At 43.7% G+C, this 13,971-nt stretch overlaps 1 protein-coding gene across 1 annotated transcript in view; it reads right to left on the reverse strand.

Annotated features, from left to right (window-relative positions):
• Positions 1-13,971, reverse strand: part of LOC146790040 (alpha-N-acetylgalactosaminidase-like) — a 148,629-nt gene that overhangs the window by 92,822 nt on the left and 41,836 nt on the right. Inside the window, exon 3 of the mRNA XM_085628372.1 lies at positions 12,079-12,253. Within this exon, the coding sequence (XP_085484498.1) occupies positions 12,079-12,253 (175 nt within the window). The remainder of the gene's footprint in view (positions 1-12,078; positions 12,254-13,971) is intronic.

Consider the following 13,971-nt stretch of genomic DNA (forward strand, 5'->3'; position numbering starts at 1 on the left):
TTTTGCTCACAGGAACATTTTATCAAGCGTCATATGGCATGTAACACGTTGAAGCGTGGCCCTTGCTAAACTATGGGCTGGGTGTTTTTGAGCAGTGCTATCTGACCTCGCAACTGTAATGAGTGGCGTGCTGGTTCGCTGATTGCCAACTGGAGGATACGACTATTGCCCTCCCCCATGGAAATTGGGGTGTGTACTCTACATCTTTCACCCCCTATCTAGGGCACATATGCATGGACCAGTCTTGAGTCAGTTAGCATGCTGCTGCTTTCGTGGGAGCTTCTTCTTTTCCGCTCTGTGACACCTTACACTTCTGCGCTGACACTGCTTGGTACTCCACAGGGTGATGTGTCGACCTACCTAGGGGAACTGGGTCCCTGTCATGAAGTGGGACTCCACAGCATGGGTGACTAGTATTGGAGACCTCATATCTATAGAGGAGCACATTGCGGATGCTCATCTCCTGCCAGGGCAGATTCTATTGCACACTTCCCTCATCCAGTCACTGGTAATGTAATGGGAGACATCCAGCAAAACCCACCTATGCACCTCATAGTCCAGTACCTATGTGTAAGGGAAAGGGGTCGTCATCTGACACGATGGATGACCAGCTCTCTGCATACTCATGCAGCAATTTCTCTTGCTACACTGTGCCAACACTGGGACACTGATTTGGGCCAATCTTGTGCTGATAAAGAGTGGCAGGAAATATTACTTTACCCTAACCTGGTATCCTTCAATGCTTGCTTCAAATTAATCCAATTTTATTTACTACATAGAGCTTACTTAACCCCCCACAAAACCAATCGATACTTTTACCGTACAGATGCTGCCTTCCCCGGTGCCTCATCCCGATGCAGATTTTTTGCACATGTTTTGGGCGTGCCCTTCACTTACCCGGTACTGCCCGGAATTTATGGCACACTTGACACGGTGTACGGGCCTTTCTATATTGTGCACCTGAGAAGTGTGCCTGCTTGGCCCAATGCACCATACCAAGAGAAATAAATCAGTGGCATGTTTCACAGACCTGGCCCTTATCCTAGCAAAACGCCCTATTGCTCGTAAATGGAAGTCGGCAACCCCCTGGGCACTCTCAATGGTAGCCTGGGCGCAGGCAGACTGTACAGCCTTACATAGAAAGAAAACAAGAGGATTACACAAACACCCCATCTCTGATAGCTGGGACACTCTCCTGGAGAACTTGCACGAGGACCTGCAGGTCAATGATATCCCTCTGGGTGCACATTACTTGTCATCATATCTTATACATGTAGTCCTGAGCATACCCTTGTCTGGGCTCAGTTGTCACATTGTTAATCCTGTCACATGTGGTGGATGAAGGCATGTTATGCTTATTATGATTACAGATAGTGTTTTATGGTACACCTGGCATAAGTAAACTTTGCCCATGTGTAGACTTGATCACTTAAGTATCCTCAAAAATGGTTATCTAACCTTAATTTTGCTCATAATGATCAGTTGTTAATATCGCTGCATTGTATAGTGATGCATTATGCCACCTGATGTGCATATATTGAGCAGTATGCTTTATAAGCTGTTCAACACCACTGTAAATGTCAAAATGGCAATAAAATGATTTTCTTAAAAAAGGTAATCTAAGAAGCAAAATACTAGATTTTTTTTTATTATGAAGAAACGTATGAATTTCCCAAAATAGAATCAATAAAGAAACTGAAAACCAACACAAAAATCCAGAATGTTTTCTTTAAAGGCCTAGTCTTGTGTCAAAATGGAAGAAAGATAAAAAAACACACACTGCAAAAAAATGTAAATATTGCTTTTAATACAAATAGGTTTCAAAAGGTTTTAGACATCATTTTTTGACAACTTTTTTGAACCGGAGTTAAAAAAAAAACACCATCCCTATGTGCGCATACAAACATAAAATGGGGATGTAAAACTGGTTAAAACTCAAATAACATACATTTCTTTAATATAGAACATCTATCTACCTCACTCCACATCTCCTTACAATAAATTTAGACACCAATAGGTTTAGAAAAGTAAATTAAATTGTTATTCCCGGACTGCAGCTCTTCCTTGCTTCTGTTCTCGACCGTGATGCTCCACCAACTGTAGGAACAGAGTGTTTACGTGTAGCTGAAAAAATTCAAACAAAAAAAGAACAATTTCTGCCATCTAAGTCAATAAGAAACCGTGGGGAAAGGTTTTAATTTTACAAATATATCAGCTTATCCTAAAGTTAAAAAATAATAATATGTGTTTTTTTACAAAAGAATGGTGTGTTTTTTCAATTTCAAATAGAAATATTAAAAATGTTGTTTTTATTTAACCCCTTCAGCGCGGCGCGGATTACCGCGCTGTGCTGAAGGTTCCGTGCGCGGGCGGGGCCATGACGGAGCGGTTCCGTCATGCGCACAGCGCAACCGACGCGCATGATGGAACCGCTCCGTCACTCGCATCGAAGGGGTTAAAAATAAATAATGAACTATTTTCAACAAAAGTATAACCTTCTACAAGTATCTTTTCATTTTAAGTTAAAAATCATTAACTCTAAATATGTTACATTAATTTTTAAAATTAATACTCGGGTATCTCAGTTAATACCTGAGTATTAATACACTTCCCCACTCATTACCCCTATATCCCTAGCATCCGGCTCCTAAAAATCTTTTGTGATAATTTTCAAATAATTTGCATTAATTATTTTAAAATTATTTAAATTATAATTAAATGCATTACAAATGTAATACTCAATTATCACAGTTGATACCCGAGTATTAATACACCTCTCCACCTACTACCCCTATATCTCTTACATTCTACTCTGATAGGTTTATTTTGTTATTTTGTAATTATTGTGCATGTAGGAAGGTGGAATCTGACTATATGGTTGCCCCCAACTTTTTGCCTGGTATTTGAATGGTTTTTGACTAGTCTGGCTGGGATCCTGCTATCCAGGACCCCAGCCTATCTGCTTCCTCTCTAAACTGATGTGAGTACCCTAGGTACATACCAATTGGATACTGAGGACAACCTATCAGCCCCTTGTAGATGGTACCCTAGGTACCCAGGGCATGGGTCCCTCAGAGGCCTACCAGGGGCTGCAGCACTTATTGTGCCACCCCTGGGACAGCCATACAAACTGACACCACCAGACCACTACTGTAGTCTGGGTAAGGTGGTGCTTGCACCCCTTACAGGGATAAAGGTACCCTGTATCCCACTTAATACAACACATATATCCTCATAGGTCACCCCTAAGGCAGGCCTTGCTAATCCTACAAGGCAGGGTGCTGAGATATGCGTGAGGGGGAACCCCTACCTGAGTAGGGCCCCTCTGCAACCTTCGTAAAACTATTGCTGGGTTGTTTGTAGTGCAGCCATACCATATACTCTTAACCGCATTATAAGTAATCGCGATAGCGTGATAACTTGAGAGTGGCTGCACAGAACCATGTTGTGTTTGGTGTCAAACATGTAGGAATCATACCCCCAATCCAGCCATGGGACTAAGGGCATGATTCCCCCCTGCTAGAGGGGTGATATGGTAAAAGTGGCAGATTTTAGACACCAATTTAAAAGTGCACACGTAGTACAAAATGGATGCTACCCACCACCCACACGACTCTGGCTGCCTGTTGCTGGGCAGAACTCCAGCCACGGCAGCTGGACAATAGGGATCTTGTTGCAGGGAGGTGCTCCCATCTCCCCAGACAGACTATGTGCATTGGAACTGGGTGGGTGCATCATAGGATGTCTTTCAGACTTGCACGTAGGCTTCTCCAGTGCCTACTTCTGCATACACCGCCTCAAACCGGTTCAGGGACATCCTGTCCCCTGCCCAGGTGGGAAAACACACAAAGGGGAAAGGGTGTAGCCACCCTTTCCCGCCTGAACTCTCTTTGGTGGGCTCTGATTTAGACACTCCCCTAATCCTTGGATAAAGGTGAATGCAGGGACCCCAGAGCCTCAGATTAATCTTGGACTTCACAGACTTGAATCTTCGACTTGCTGCCGCACAGCTGAATGAAGAAATCTCCCTTGGGGTAAATGAGTTAACCCCCTGCTTGACAGGCACCTGAAACACTGCAAGTGACCCAGTTGGAACTCTGCTGCTCCTACGGACAACGAAGACTTCTGCATACCTTGAGGTGGGTTTCCAAGCATCCCAGAGGCCAGTGAGTGTGCACAGCAAAGCTCAGCACCGTGGACCCTGTGGGTGCCGAGATCCCCAATACCCCAGGATACCAGCCACCTCTTGCACAACACACGACCCCGACCAGTGGGGAAGTTGTGCTTTGGCCCATTATTGAGCCAACCTCTCAGTATTATCTGTGCCAAAGATCGATGCCCTAGCCCGCTCCGGCGACCCGTGGGCGCATCTTTACGCACGCCAAATTGCTGCCTCCCGCGGTCCCTTGTCTCTCGACTGGTGGGCCCTAGTGGAGGTCAATCTTCACTTTAAAGGGCTCCCCTGATTGCTCCTGGCCTGCTCTACAGTCTCCTCGTGGGAGACCTTGCTCAGACCTCGTGGGTCTGCACCGTAGCTGTTTTGTGATCCTTGCATGGGTTGCAGTTGCCAAGGCTTAGTGGATCCAATCCGGACACTAACACCGCAGCAGCCTTCATCCTTCGTGGGACAGTTGCCCTCCAGAAGTTGGCCTTCCTTGAAGCCTCCTGGACCCCGTGGCTGATGATCCAAGCTACCCATCTTCCACCTGGAAGCACCCAACATTGAAGGGCTCTTTCTCCTGAGCCCCCTGGTCACTGTGCCATGACCCAGACTCTGTCCCCTCTGCTTTCAGGTCCTTACCTTCAAGATCTACATCTTCAATCTGCACGACATCGACGACGCTTCACGCCAGCAGCAGTTCTTCACCTTTTCCCATTGAAAACGAGATTGCGACCCGACATCGAAAACGACCTATGCACCCGGCTTCCCTGGGGCAGGTAACAGTGGTACCTCGGTACTGTCGTGGGTGTGGGCCCGCCAAGAGCTTAACTCTAAGCTGCTGAACTTGAACTCCTGCTAGAAGTGTTTTAATTCTTGCAATTTCCAACCGCAACATTCTCCATAGGGTTTAATAGAGATCCCGACAGTAGTTTATACCACTGCACACGTCTCCCGTGGGCCCCCATCCTCACTACCTTGGGTGGTTTCTTAAGGGACCAGCGACCCTAAGTGCCCTAGGCACTGTCTGTAGAATTGTCGTGGCTCTTATACCACTTTTTTAATATATGGTTTGGTCCCCCACTGGGGCCCTATGATTCCAGTGCTATTTATTGTAACTATCAATGCTTGTTTGAATTGTATCTTTACCTCCAGTTTCATAAAGAGACTAGTGGGATTATTCTTAGAATAAATACATATATTTGATATATATATATACCTGTGTGGACTACTCTTTCATTTGGTTATTCAAGAGGTTATCTATGGTAAAACAATAAGCTTAACACTCCTTCAAGACTTAGCCTGAAGGCTGCTCTCCACAGCTACCACTAGGATAGCTTTCTTTAAAGGTTGTCTTTTAACCTATCACCATAAGAGTAGAATTGGACTGATGCAAGGTGTCCCCTATAACTAGTGGACAGCATATGCCAGGCCAACTTCTCACAGTGCATATGATATATTAAAAAATATAATAAAGATATCTTTGTATGCATACACATAAGAATATGAATATATTTAAACATATGCACGTCATATTTAAAAAAACTGCCCATACTTACATATACTTTCCAATATACTTACCAAAAATACATGGTAAAGTTGTGCATTGTTAAAACTGTTTCCCATATTGATAGTAATTGAAAGGCCCCGCACTCATCCCCTTTTGCTCAACAAGCTCTGTATTGGAGTAGGAAGTTCTGTTGTTGCCTGGTGGTAGCAGTTCTTGGCTCTTTGGGTGCATTCTCACAGGTTGAAATACGCCTTGAGCACCAGCTGATGATGAAACACTAGGGCACGTACCTACATACAGGAGAAACTCCCAGAATGCTACAATGTAGGGCAGTCTGCACCACCTGTGAGCATGCAGCCCACATCCAGGAAGTAGTAGGTTTGAAGAGAAGACTTAAGGGCTCCACAAGGGTGGATGCAGGTAGACTATGTGCAGTCTTATACCCCAGTCTCTCCTACTCCAACAGGCATTGCACACGTGCTCCCCAAGCACACTTCACAAAAGGGCACAAAGGGAGAAGTGGGTGGAGGGTTGCTTAGGGGAAAAGAGTTTGTTTGAAAATACTGATGACCTCTCCCAAATTCTCCTGGGGAGTTGAACTCATAGGGTCCCATTATGACTTTTGGCAGTGCAGGGGCAGTCGGCCCACCTCCGTCATGCCTCCGCACTGCCAAGAGTCTCGCTGCCACTCGTCTGCCAGATTACAAGTAATTTTGTGATCAGGCGGGCGGGCAGTGTGGCGGTTCCCGTGGCAGTGCCTCCTTCAAAGGCGACAGTGACTTTGAAAAAGGCATCGCAATGGGAACACCACACAGGTTCCTCCACAGCATGTACTGTAAAGTCCATGCTGAGCAGAAACTGGGGTGCATGTACACGGGGGAAGGGCCCCCCCTGAATGCATTCCCAGGCTGAGGGGCACAGGGGGGCCTGCAGGGCCCCCTTTTTTTTTAGTACCACCAGTGTTTTCATGGAGGAAACACCTCCATGAAAATGCTGGCGGTCTTGAAACTTGTAATGTGCATGGCGGTGCCTCAACGGCACCACCTGCATCTTACAATGGCCCTTACTGCCGCACCACCGCCAGGGAACAGTGGTTTTCTGGTGGAGCCAGAAGTCCAATTACGATCCGACCGCCCAACTCGTGATAGGGTATCTGACCGCTGGTGCGGCAGTGGCTGGATCGCCACCACTGCACCACCACACGTCTGGCGGTCCTCAGAATGCCAGACTTATAATTAGTCCCAAAGCACAGTGCTATATTTAATGGAAAACAGATGTGAAGGGGATTCCCTAATTTTTAGGGGCATTACTCCTTGGAGGTGATGAACATTCCGTTTTGAATGTGCATCGGTTCGTACAGCCACTACAAATTTGCTCTTTCGAGAAAGGAAATTTCGCCACTCGTCCAATACAAACTGCAACCTCTACAAAGGAAAAACTATGCAGAACTGTTCATGAACGGGCCATAGATTTAATAACATTTGTGCTCCCACCAATTTTCCTGCAGGATTTGATTATAAGAGAGAGCAATTTTCCAAAAAGGAAAAATATGTTGGTGGCTTCTGGGTTAATTTTAGATAGAAATTATGTTTTACAGCTGGTTGGCAAAATGCACTGTGAAGCCATGATCCAGCGAGACGGCATACGATGAAAGGTACTTTTAATAACATACTAAGTAGTTGGGGCCAACACGTCCAACCACCACAGCAAACAGCCAGCTATGCCTGTTATAGAATCTCAGAATGAGAGACCCACAGTGACATACTGGTATTCTATATAGCGTAGGAACACATCAGACCCTTGCGTCTCAAAGACATTTAAGCATAAACACAAGTACTTTAGAGGACCTCACATTCTCATATATCATCCAGCTTTAAAGAAGTTTCCACAAGTTTATATGTAGGATAAAATATTTGTAAAAATGTAATGTCCACCTCTGGATGACTTGTCTGCAGCAGGAAGAGTCAGAGCTTGATGTGCGGGTTTAAGCACATTTAAGTCCTCAGTCTTTTCTGCCACAGGCAAGTGACTTGAAGTAAATCAACCTATAGCAGGCATCAAAAGGGTACTCAGTTGAAGATGGGACTGGCTAAGACAGGTTAGCTATATACGTGCCAGAAGGTTAATAATGGGTGGTACTAATGCTGTAGTTATGAACAATAGATATATGAATGGGGCACATTAAGTTGTACTATGTCACTAATGGCAGCAGTTATGCTGCTAACTGTAGTACACCATCATCATCATCTTCAAGAGGCAATATTAGTTTAATGAGAAGTACTTCCTCCAGGCCACTTGTTGGTTGCAGGAACGGGCAATGTTTGCCTTGGGGTGATGGACACACGTAATACCCCTTTCTGGGAAGATAAGGAAGTAGAAACAAGAAGCAGAAAATTGTGGTGACTACCTAATAATAATGCACTTTTAGTGATGCCAGTGTGGCTACCACACCCAGTAACGTCAGCAGCACTTAATTGAACTATCAGCCTGCCTCTAAAGGGGGTGGTGCTGCTGCACGAGCAGGATGACGAATACCTTAATGACCGCAGTTAAGTCCATGACCTTGTCTGCACATTATAGGCCTAAATGTTGCTCCACCCACAGAGGTCTCCTCTTAGACTCTAATAAATCTTTTCGAAGGCTTTTTTAAATCTTGCTCTCAGCACACTCATATAGTTGGCCCTTGCGGTCAAATATTATTCTACTTTAACTGATTATCTTACTGATGCGTCTGTGCCATAGAATCCCAAGGCAACTCCTGGTTGCTATGAAGCATTATACAATAATTACAAATAAATACATTTTAATGCCCTGTCTGTAAATCACACCGTTGCAACAGAAAAGTCTATGAGCTGGCCCAAAAGCGACCGCATGTTCTAAAATGTGGAGACGAACCAAGACAACAATAATGGCGCATATCATGCTAAACATCCCATCATCATGCATGATGGTGCTAAATTTAGTTACTGATTCTTGTTATGATTAATCTCAGTATACAAAACTGCTTTAGTTCTTCACCATTAAATAACAGTGAGGGAGCTTAGTTAAAAATATATGGTGTGCTTCATTAATTTGTGGTTAACACATTTACCATATTTTCACAAATATAAACTATAGGGCTCCATTACCTTGCTGCACTGAATGTAAATCACCTTTCAGCAATAGATGAAGAAGCAGAAGCAAAAGGCAGTAGCAATGGTACCCTTTTGCTAGCGTTATAGTTACTATGGGCTTTAATGTCAACAGCACTTAATCAAAAAACCACCTGGCTCTAATAGGTAAGGTCAGCACCAAACAAAATATTTCTAATATTTTGACCTCTGGTTACATAGCTGTATTCAAGAAGAGAACATATCATAAGTTCTGCAAAAAAAAGTACAATAGGAAGTACAGAGAGACTGCTTCCAACCTTTGGCTTTCACATATCTTTTTCACACTTTGCGATTGCTTGGCAGGCTATCCATCATGGCCATGCCATTTTGTGTACGATTATATAGTTCCATTTGTATTTCTATTAACTTTACCTACACAATGACATTTTAAAAGGTGGTTTATGGCTTTTTTGTTTAGGAAGTGTGTAATGTATGGATGCTTAGACCCATCATAAACAGACTAATCACTGTTGCACGTTCATTTCTATTCCTTTGCTGTCATGATAATAATGGATAATATTGAATTTACAGCTTTTTTGTTATCAAACTAAAGATGTGCCTGCCTGTAGGTTTCTTGAAGATGCAATGAAAATGCTGGACTTTTTCTACAATGCAGCATTTTGCTGTTTACAATGCAAAGTCTTTCAATGCCTTTTTAAAGCCCTCTTCCTTGAGGGTACAGTTTAGCTCCTCTAATGCAGTCTGTTCAGCAAAGGGGTCGTACTCCCAGCTTCCATACTGTTGTTGTCCCAGATGTTGCTTTATTATGGGATTATTATTATTCTAGACCAGCTGGGGCAACACACCCAAAGTCCTCCAAGTATTGCTCAACTAATGTTTGATAGGAATTGTGACCTGTGGGAGCATAACTGAATGAATCCAGGGACATTCAATCTCTCCGTGCTATAGCATTGTATCCTTCTAGGTTCAACAGAGGTTTGCCAGATTATGATAAAACAAGATGACCCAATACTTAAGAGTCTAGAGACCCTGTCATGTGAATGGTTAGCATAATTAGACAATCTAAGTGATTGTGACTCACTTAATAATGGGAACTGTACCTTAAATCAAAACAGCTGTTTAGGTCAACAAAGTGATTGGGAGTATGGGTGCCAGTCTACCTCCTGCCTAATGGGCCAGAATACATTTAGCTTCTAATGTGAATTGTGGTATAGACTCAACAGCATTTATTTATCTTAATACTACAGAATCCCAAACATGGTGGACATCATCACTTTCATTGCTGTATGGGATGGAGGCAGCATCTGACTCACCTTCTGGGAGGATTAGTGACCTAAGAACTCCACTGTTCAATGATCATATACTTTGGTTCCCTACACAAACTATCTCAAACACTGTACTTTGGGTACAAGTATTATATATAATGAGCTTAGATAACTATTCAAATAAATAGCTACATGCTTCATCTCATATCCTATCAAAGGACACATTACATAACTCCAAATTAATTGTGTTTTTTCTTGATTCTGATCTGGAAATTATTTTAGTCTTTAAACTCAGTCAAACTAAGTAATGTTGTTCAATCTTCTGTGAAAGGTCATAGTGTAGCTTCTGTGAATATGAAATGTGTTCATCATGTCTGGGGAACATATCTTAAAAACTTTCTACCTGTCATCTGATGGTTTGTGGCTTCATAACACAAAGCAGAGAATCAAGCGGCAGTAGCTGATGAGCATATATTTTTGAGTAGATTCCCCCAAGCGCGGACATCAATGATAATAACTTTTAGGGAAGATAGCCTCTACCTGAGAGTACCATTTGGTCATCCAAGGAGCTAGATCAGCACCACATATGCCTCTAAAGCATTTTTGTGTCTCCTGTAGCCCTCTGGTACCATAACCCTGCTTAGGTTCCAAATGTCTCAAAGAGCAGGTTTTTTTTAATTTGGCTAGGCGCTTTGTCACTCTCATATAGATATTCAGTGTCTCTACGGAGCAGGGTTTGGTCTTGAGGTGCGTTAGCGTCTCTACTAACATGGCTGTCCTCACATGGGATCCCACAGCTTACCTATAAGCATGCAAACATCTACCTCTCAAACAGCTTTGGCTGGGATAAGAGGAAGGCTTTGTCAAGCAATGGTGTTTAAATGAGGATTGGGTAAAAGTAGGGGGCTTCCCTCTTACTACGGAAGTGGCCTCCAGGAAGTATCACCTCGGGAAAGTCACTGCCATGGGATTTCTTCATCTGGGCGACCTTAACTGGACAGAGAGAGATCCAGGTCTCTAAGTCCCTACTCCCATCAACTGATACTTCAAAACAAAAGCTTCACACACACTATCTACAAATGCCTCTGGTTAGCTGTCCAATCAGCACTAAGGGCCTGATTATGATGGCGGGCCCTCCGCCATTGGACACAATTTTCCCCCACCATATTACGATGGTGGGGGGAATCGTTCCAGTACTGTGGCGGTCGTAAAGATGGCTCACCACCATTCCGCCATAGGCAATCATTTCGATTGCCTGGCAGAGCATTCAGCATGTGTAAAATGGTGGCGTGCCTAGCAGGCATCCTCCGCCATATTACGATGCTGGCCGCAACCAGTGTTCCGTGGTGGGTAAACCTCCATTGAAAGGCTGGCGGAGAACGTATTCGGGGGCCCGTTGCGGGCTCCCCTTGTGTTGGGGGGGTGTTGGAGCACTAGGGGGGTACCCTTGGTGTACCCAGGGTACCCCCCTACATTTCCCTACACTATGGTGCCTGCCACGTAGTGCAGGGAAATGCACTACATGCATTTTTCACATTGGAGCGGGTGCTGCAGCCAGAGGCACCGGCTGCAATGGTAAAGATGCAAGATGCAACCGCCACGGTGGCGCTCGCATCGTGATTCTATATGCGGGACCACCACCATACAGGTGGGAGGACCCAAGCACCACAACGATGGTGGGCGGACTCAAGTCCGCCCGCCATCATAATGACCCCCTTAGATATTGACAGAATAATTAGATATTGACAGAATACATAGACTCAGAAGCAGAAGCAGGCTGCATTCATGCAACAAGCATAAAGCTCAGCACAAAGGAATGAGGATAATGAAGTACAAAATCAAATGAAGAAACCCAGTATGCAATACGTCTCTCCCCAGACACCTCCATCATACCTGAAACACACATTCCTATATGACAACGTGTTCACCTGCTACACCAGTGTCATGCTACAATTACATTGTTATCTGATCGATCCAATCATATACCTGAAGATAGGTCAACACATTTCTCTATAATGACAGTTTACTTACGTAGTCCGCAAGGGCTTTCATGCCACTTGGAAACCTTTCTGGATCAGGCTGGAGCCGCCCCTGGGAATCCCTCTCCTTCAGAGACCAGCAGTCGTCTATGCTGACGTACTGATATCCAAGCTCCTTCCATCCATCTTCTGCCATCCGATCCGCCATGCTTTTGAACAAATGCTCACTACAAGGGGGGCAGATGCAAAATGGATATGTGACAAATTGAGATGCAAATAATATGTTCTAGTATGTGAGCTGTAACAAAACCTTACACAGCTCTCCTCAATATCAAACATCCACCCTACCAGAAGAAAGGCTAAACCCCATTACCCCTGGTTTTCTGAGTTGAAATATCTACAAAAAAAAATGCTTTACCTTGAAGTCACATGTGTTAAGAAAGGAGAATTATTTTAGTCTGACCCAGGTCGGTAGGTATCACAAGTCACTAAAGTCCTCTAAATTTTGGGGGGCAGTGAGTAAAATTAAGTCTTGATGCTCTGCTAACAAAGGGCAGGAGTCCATCAAAATTATTTCTACAACGTAAGGAAGAAAGGATGGGATGAATATGGAGTCTTAACTTGTTGTTATGACTGGAGCATGTCCAGCAGGGAGGGGGTGCGGTTATCCATGGATATCAACGGGGGTGTTTGTTTCTAACTCACTCTACCCAGCTCCTTTTAAAACCACTAATTGTCCCATACTAATGAGCCATAAAGGCCTGGTGGCGGCTCATTTCACAGTGTGATGCTCACGAGAAGACCACTAAATGAATCAAGATCTGGTGTAATCTTCAAAGATTGCCTTTAGAATCTTGCCCTTGTGCTCAAGGCGAAAATGTTTAAATGTAGCCATGCTTTGGAAAATCATTTCAGTGTTTTAGAGGAACAATTGCTAAAAAAAAAAAATGCAGTTTGTGTGTCAGTTATGCCGTGACCACTCAAACACAAAAAAATGTATGGCAGGTAAAGACCCCGAGACCAACTAAACCAGTCCACTTCCTTACGTGACATGTTATACTGTAAACAGCGATGTCTTTGAGGGACACCTGACAAGTTGCAATACAGCAAGTGCTGTACTCCATGCAAGTAAACATGTTAGCCGCTGGACACCAAAATTAAAAAAGGTTTATTTATTAATTGCCGTTTATCAAAGTGCAACGCTCTTGCAATACAGCGACAGGACACCAACCGTTGGTAGCAGTGCACTCTTTAGAATGCCAATCTATTCATTCATCATGTGTAAAAAGTGCTCGGCAGAATGATTGAGTAACTACCAGGCACTTTTAGGCTTGCAGTACATTATATGCTTGGTACAGGAATCCGCGTTCTTTTTAGTCCTTTTATCGAACACTTTGGGTTGAAAAAAATGAAATTAAACAGTCCACCTATAAAAGAAAAGGCTGACATGGCACCAGCGTACCACCATGCAGCTTGTGATCCTACATATACTGAAGTAAAGTAACATTGTGATTCATCTTCAAGTACAAGATGCCTATTTTGAATGAAACAACTGCTTATAAAATCAGCTAGAACTTGGCAAGAAATAGGAGAATGGGGAACCTCATAGAGCCAACAAGAATCCCTTAGCTAGACTGCTGCATCTGAGTAAACAAGGTTTCTATTCCTCCTCGCCTGTCTGCGACATTAAGATTGATCTTCCTACCATCCAATTTGCTGGAGAAACAAAAGCCTTACTTCTTGTTTTAAAAGTTTTCTTTAAAACCAACAACATGCGAATAGAATCAAACAACGGTGCATGGTTACTTGCAGATGGTTATGGCAGGCCAAACCCAGTGTGTCATTTGTATTCTTAGAATGACTGACTAAATACTCAAGATATATGTACATACCATGGATTTCACTATATTAACTGCAGATGAATTAGTTGTATGACCCTTGGAGA

The sequence above is a fragment of the Triturus cristatus genome, chromosome 10, assembly GCF_964204655.1.
Source record: "Triturus cristatus chromosome 10, aTriCri1.1, whole genome shotgun sequence".
Taxonomy (NCBI): domain Eukaryota; kingdom Metazoa; phylum Chordata; class Amphibia; order Caudata; family Salamandridae; genus Triturus; species Triturus cristatus.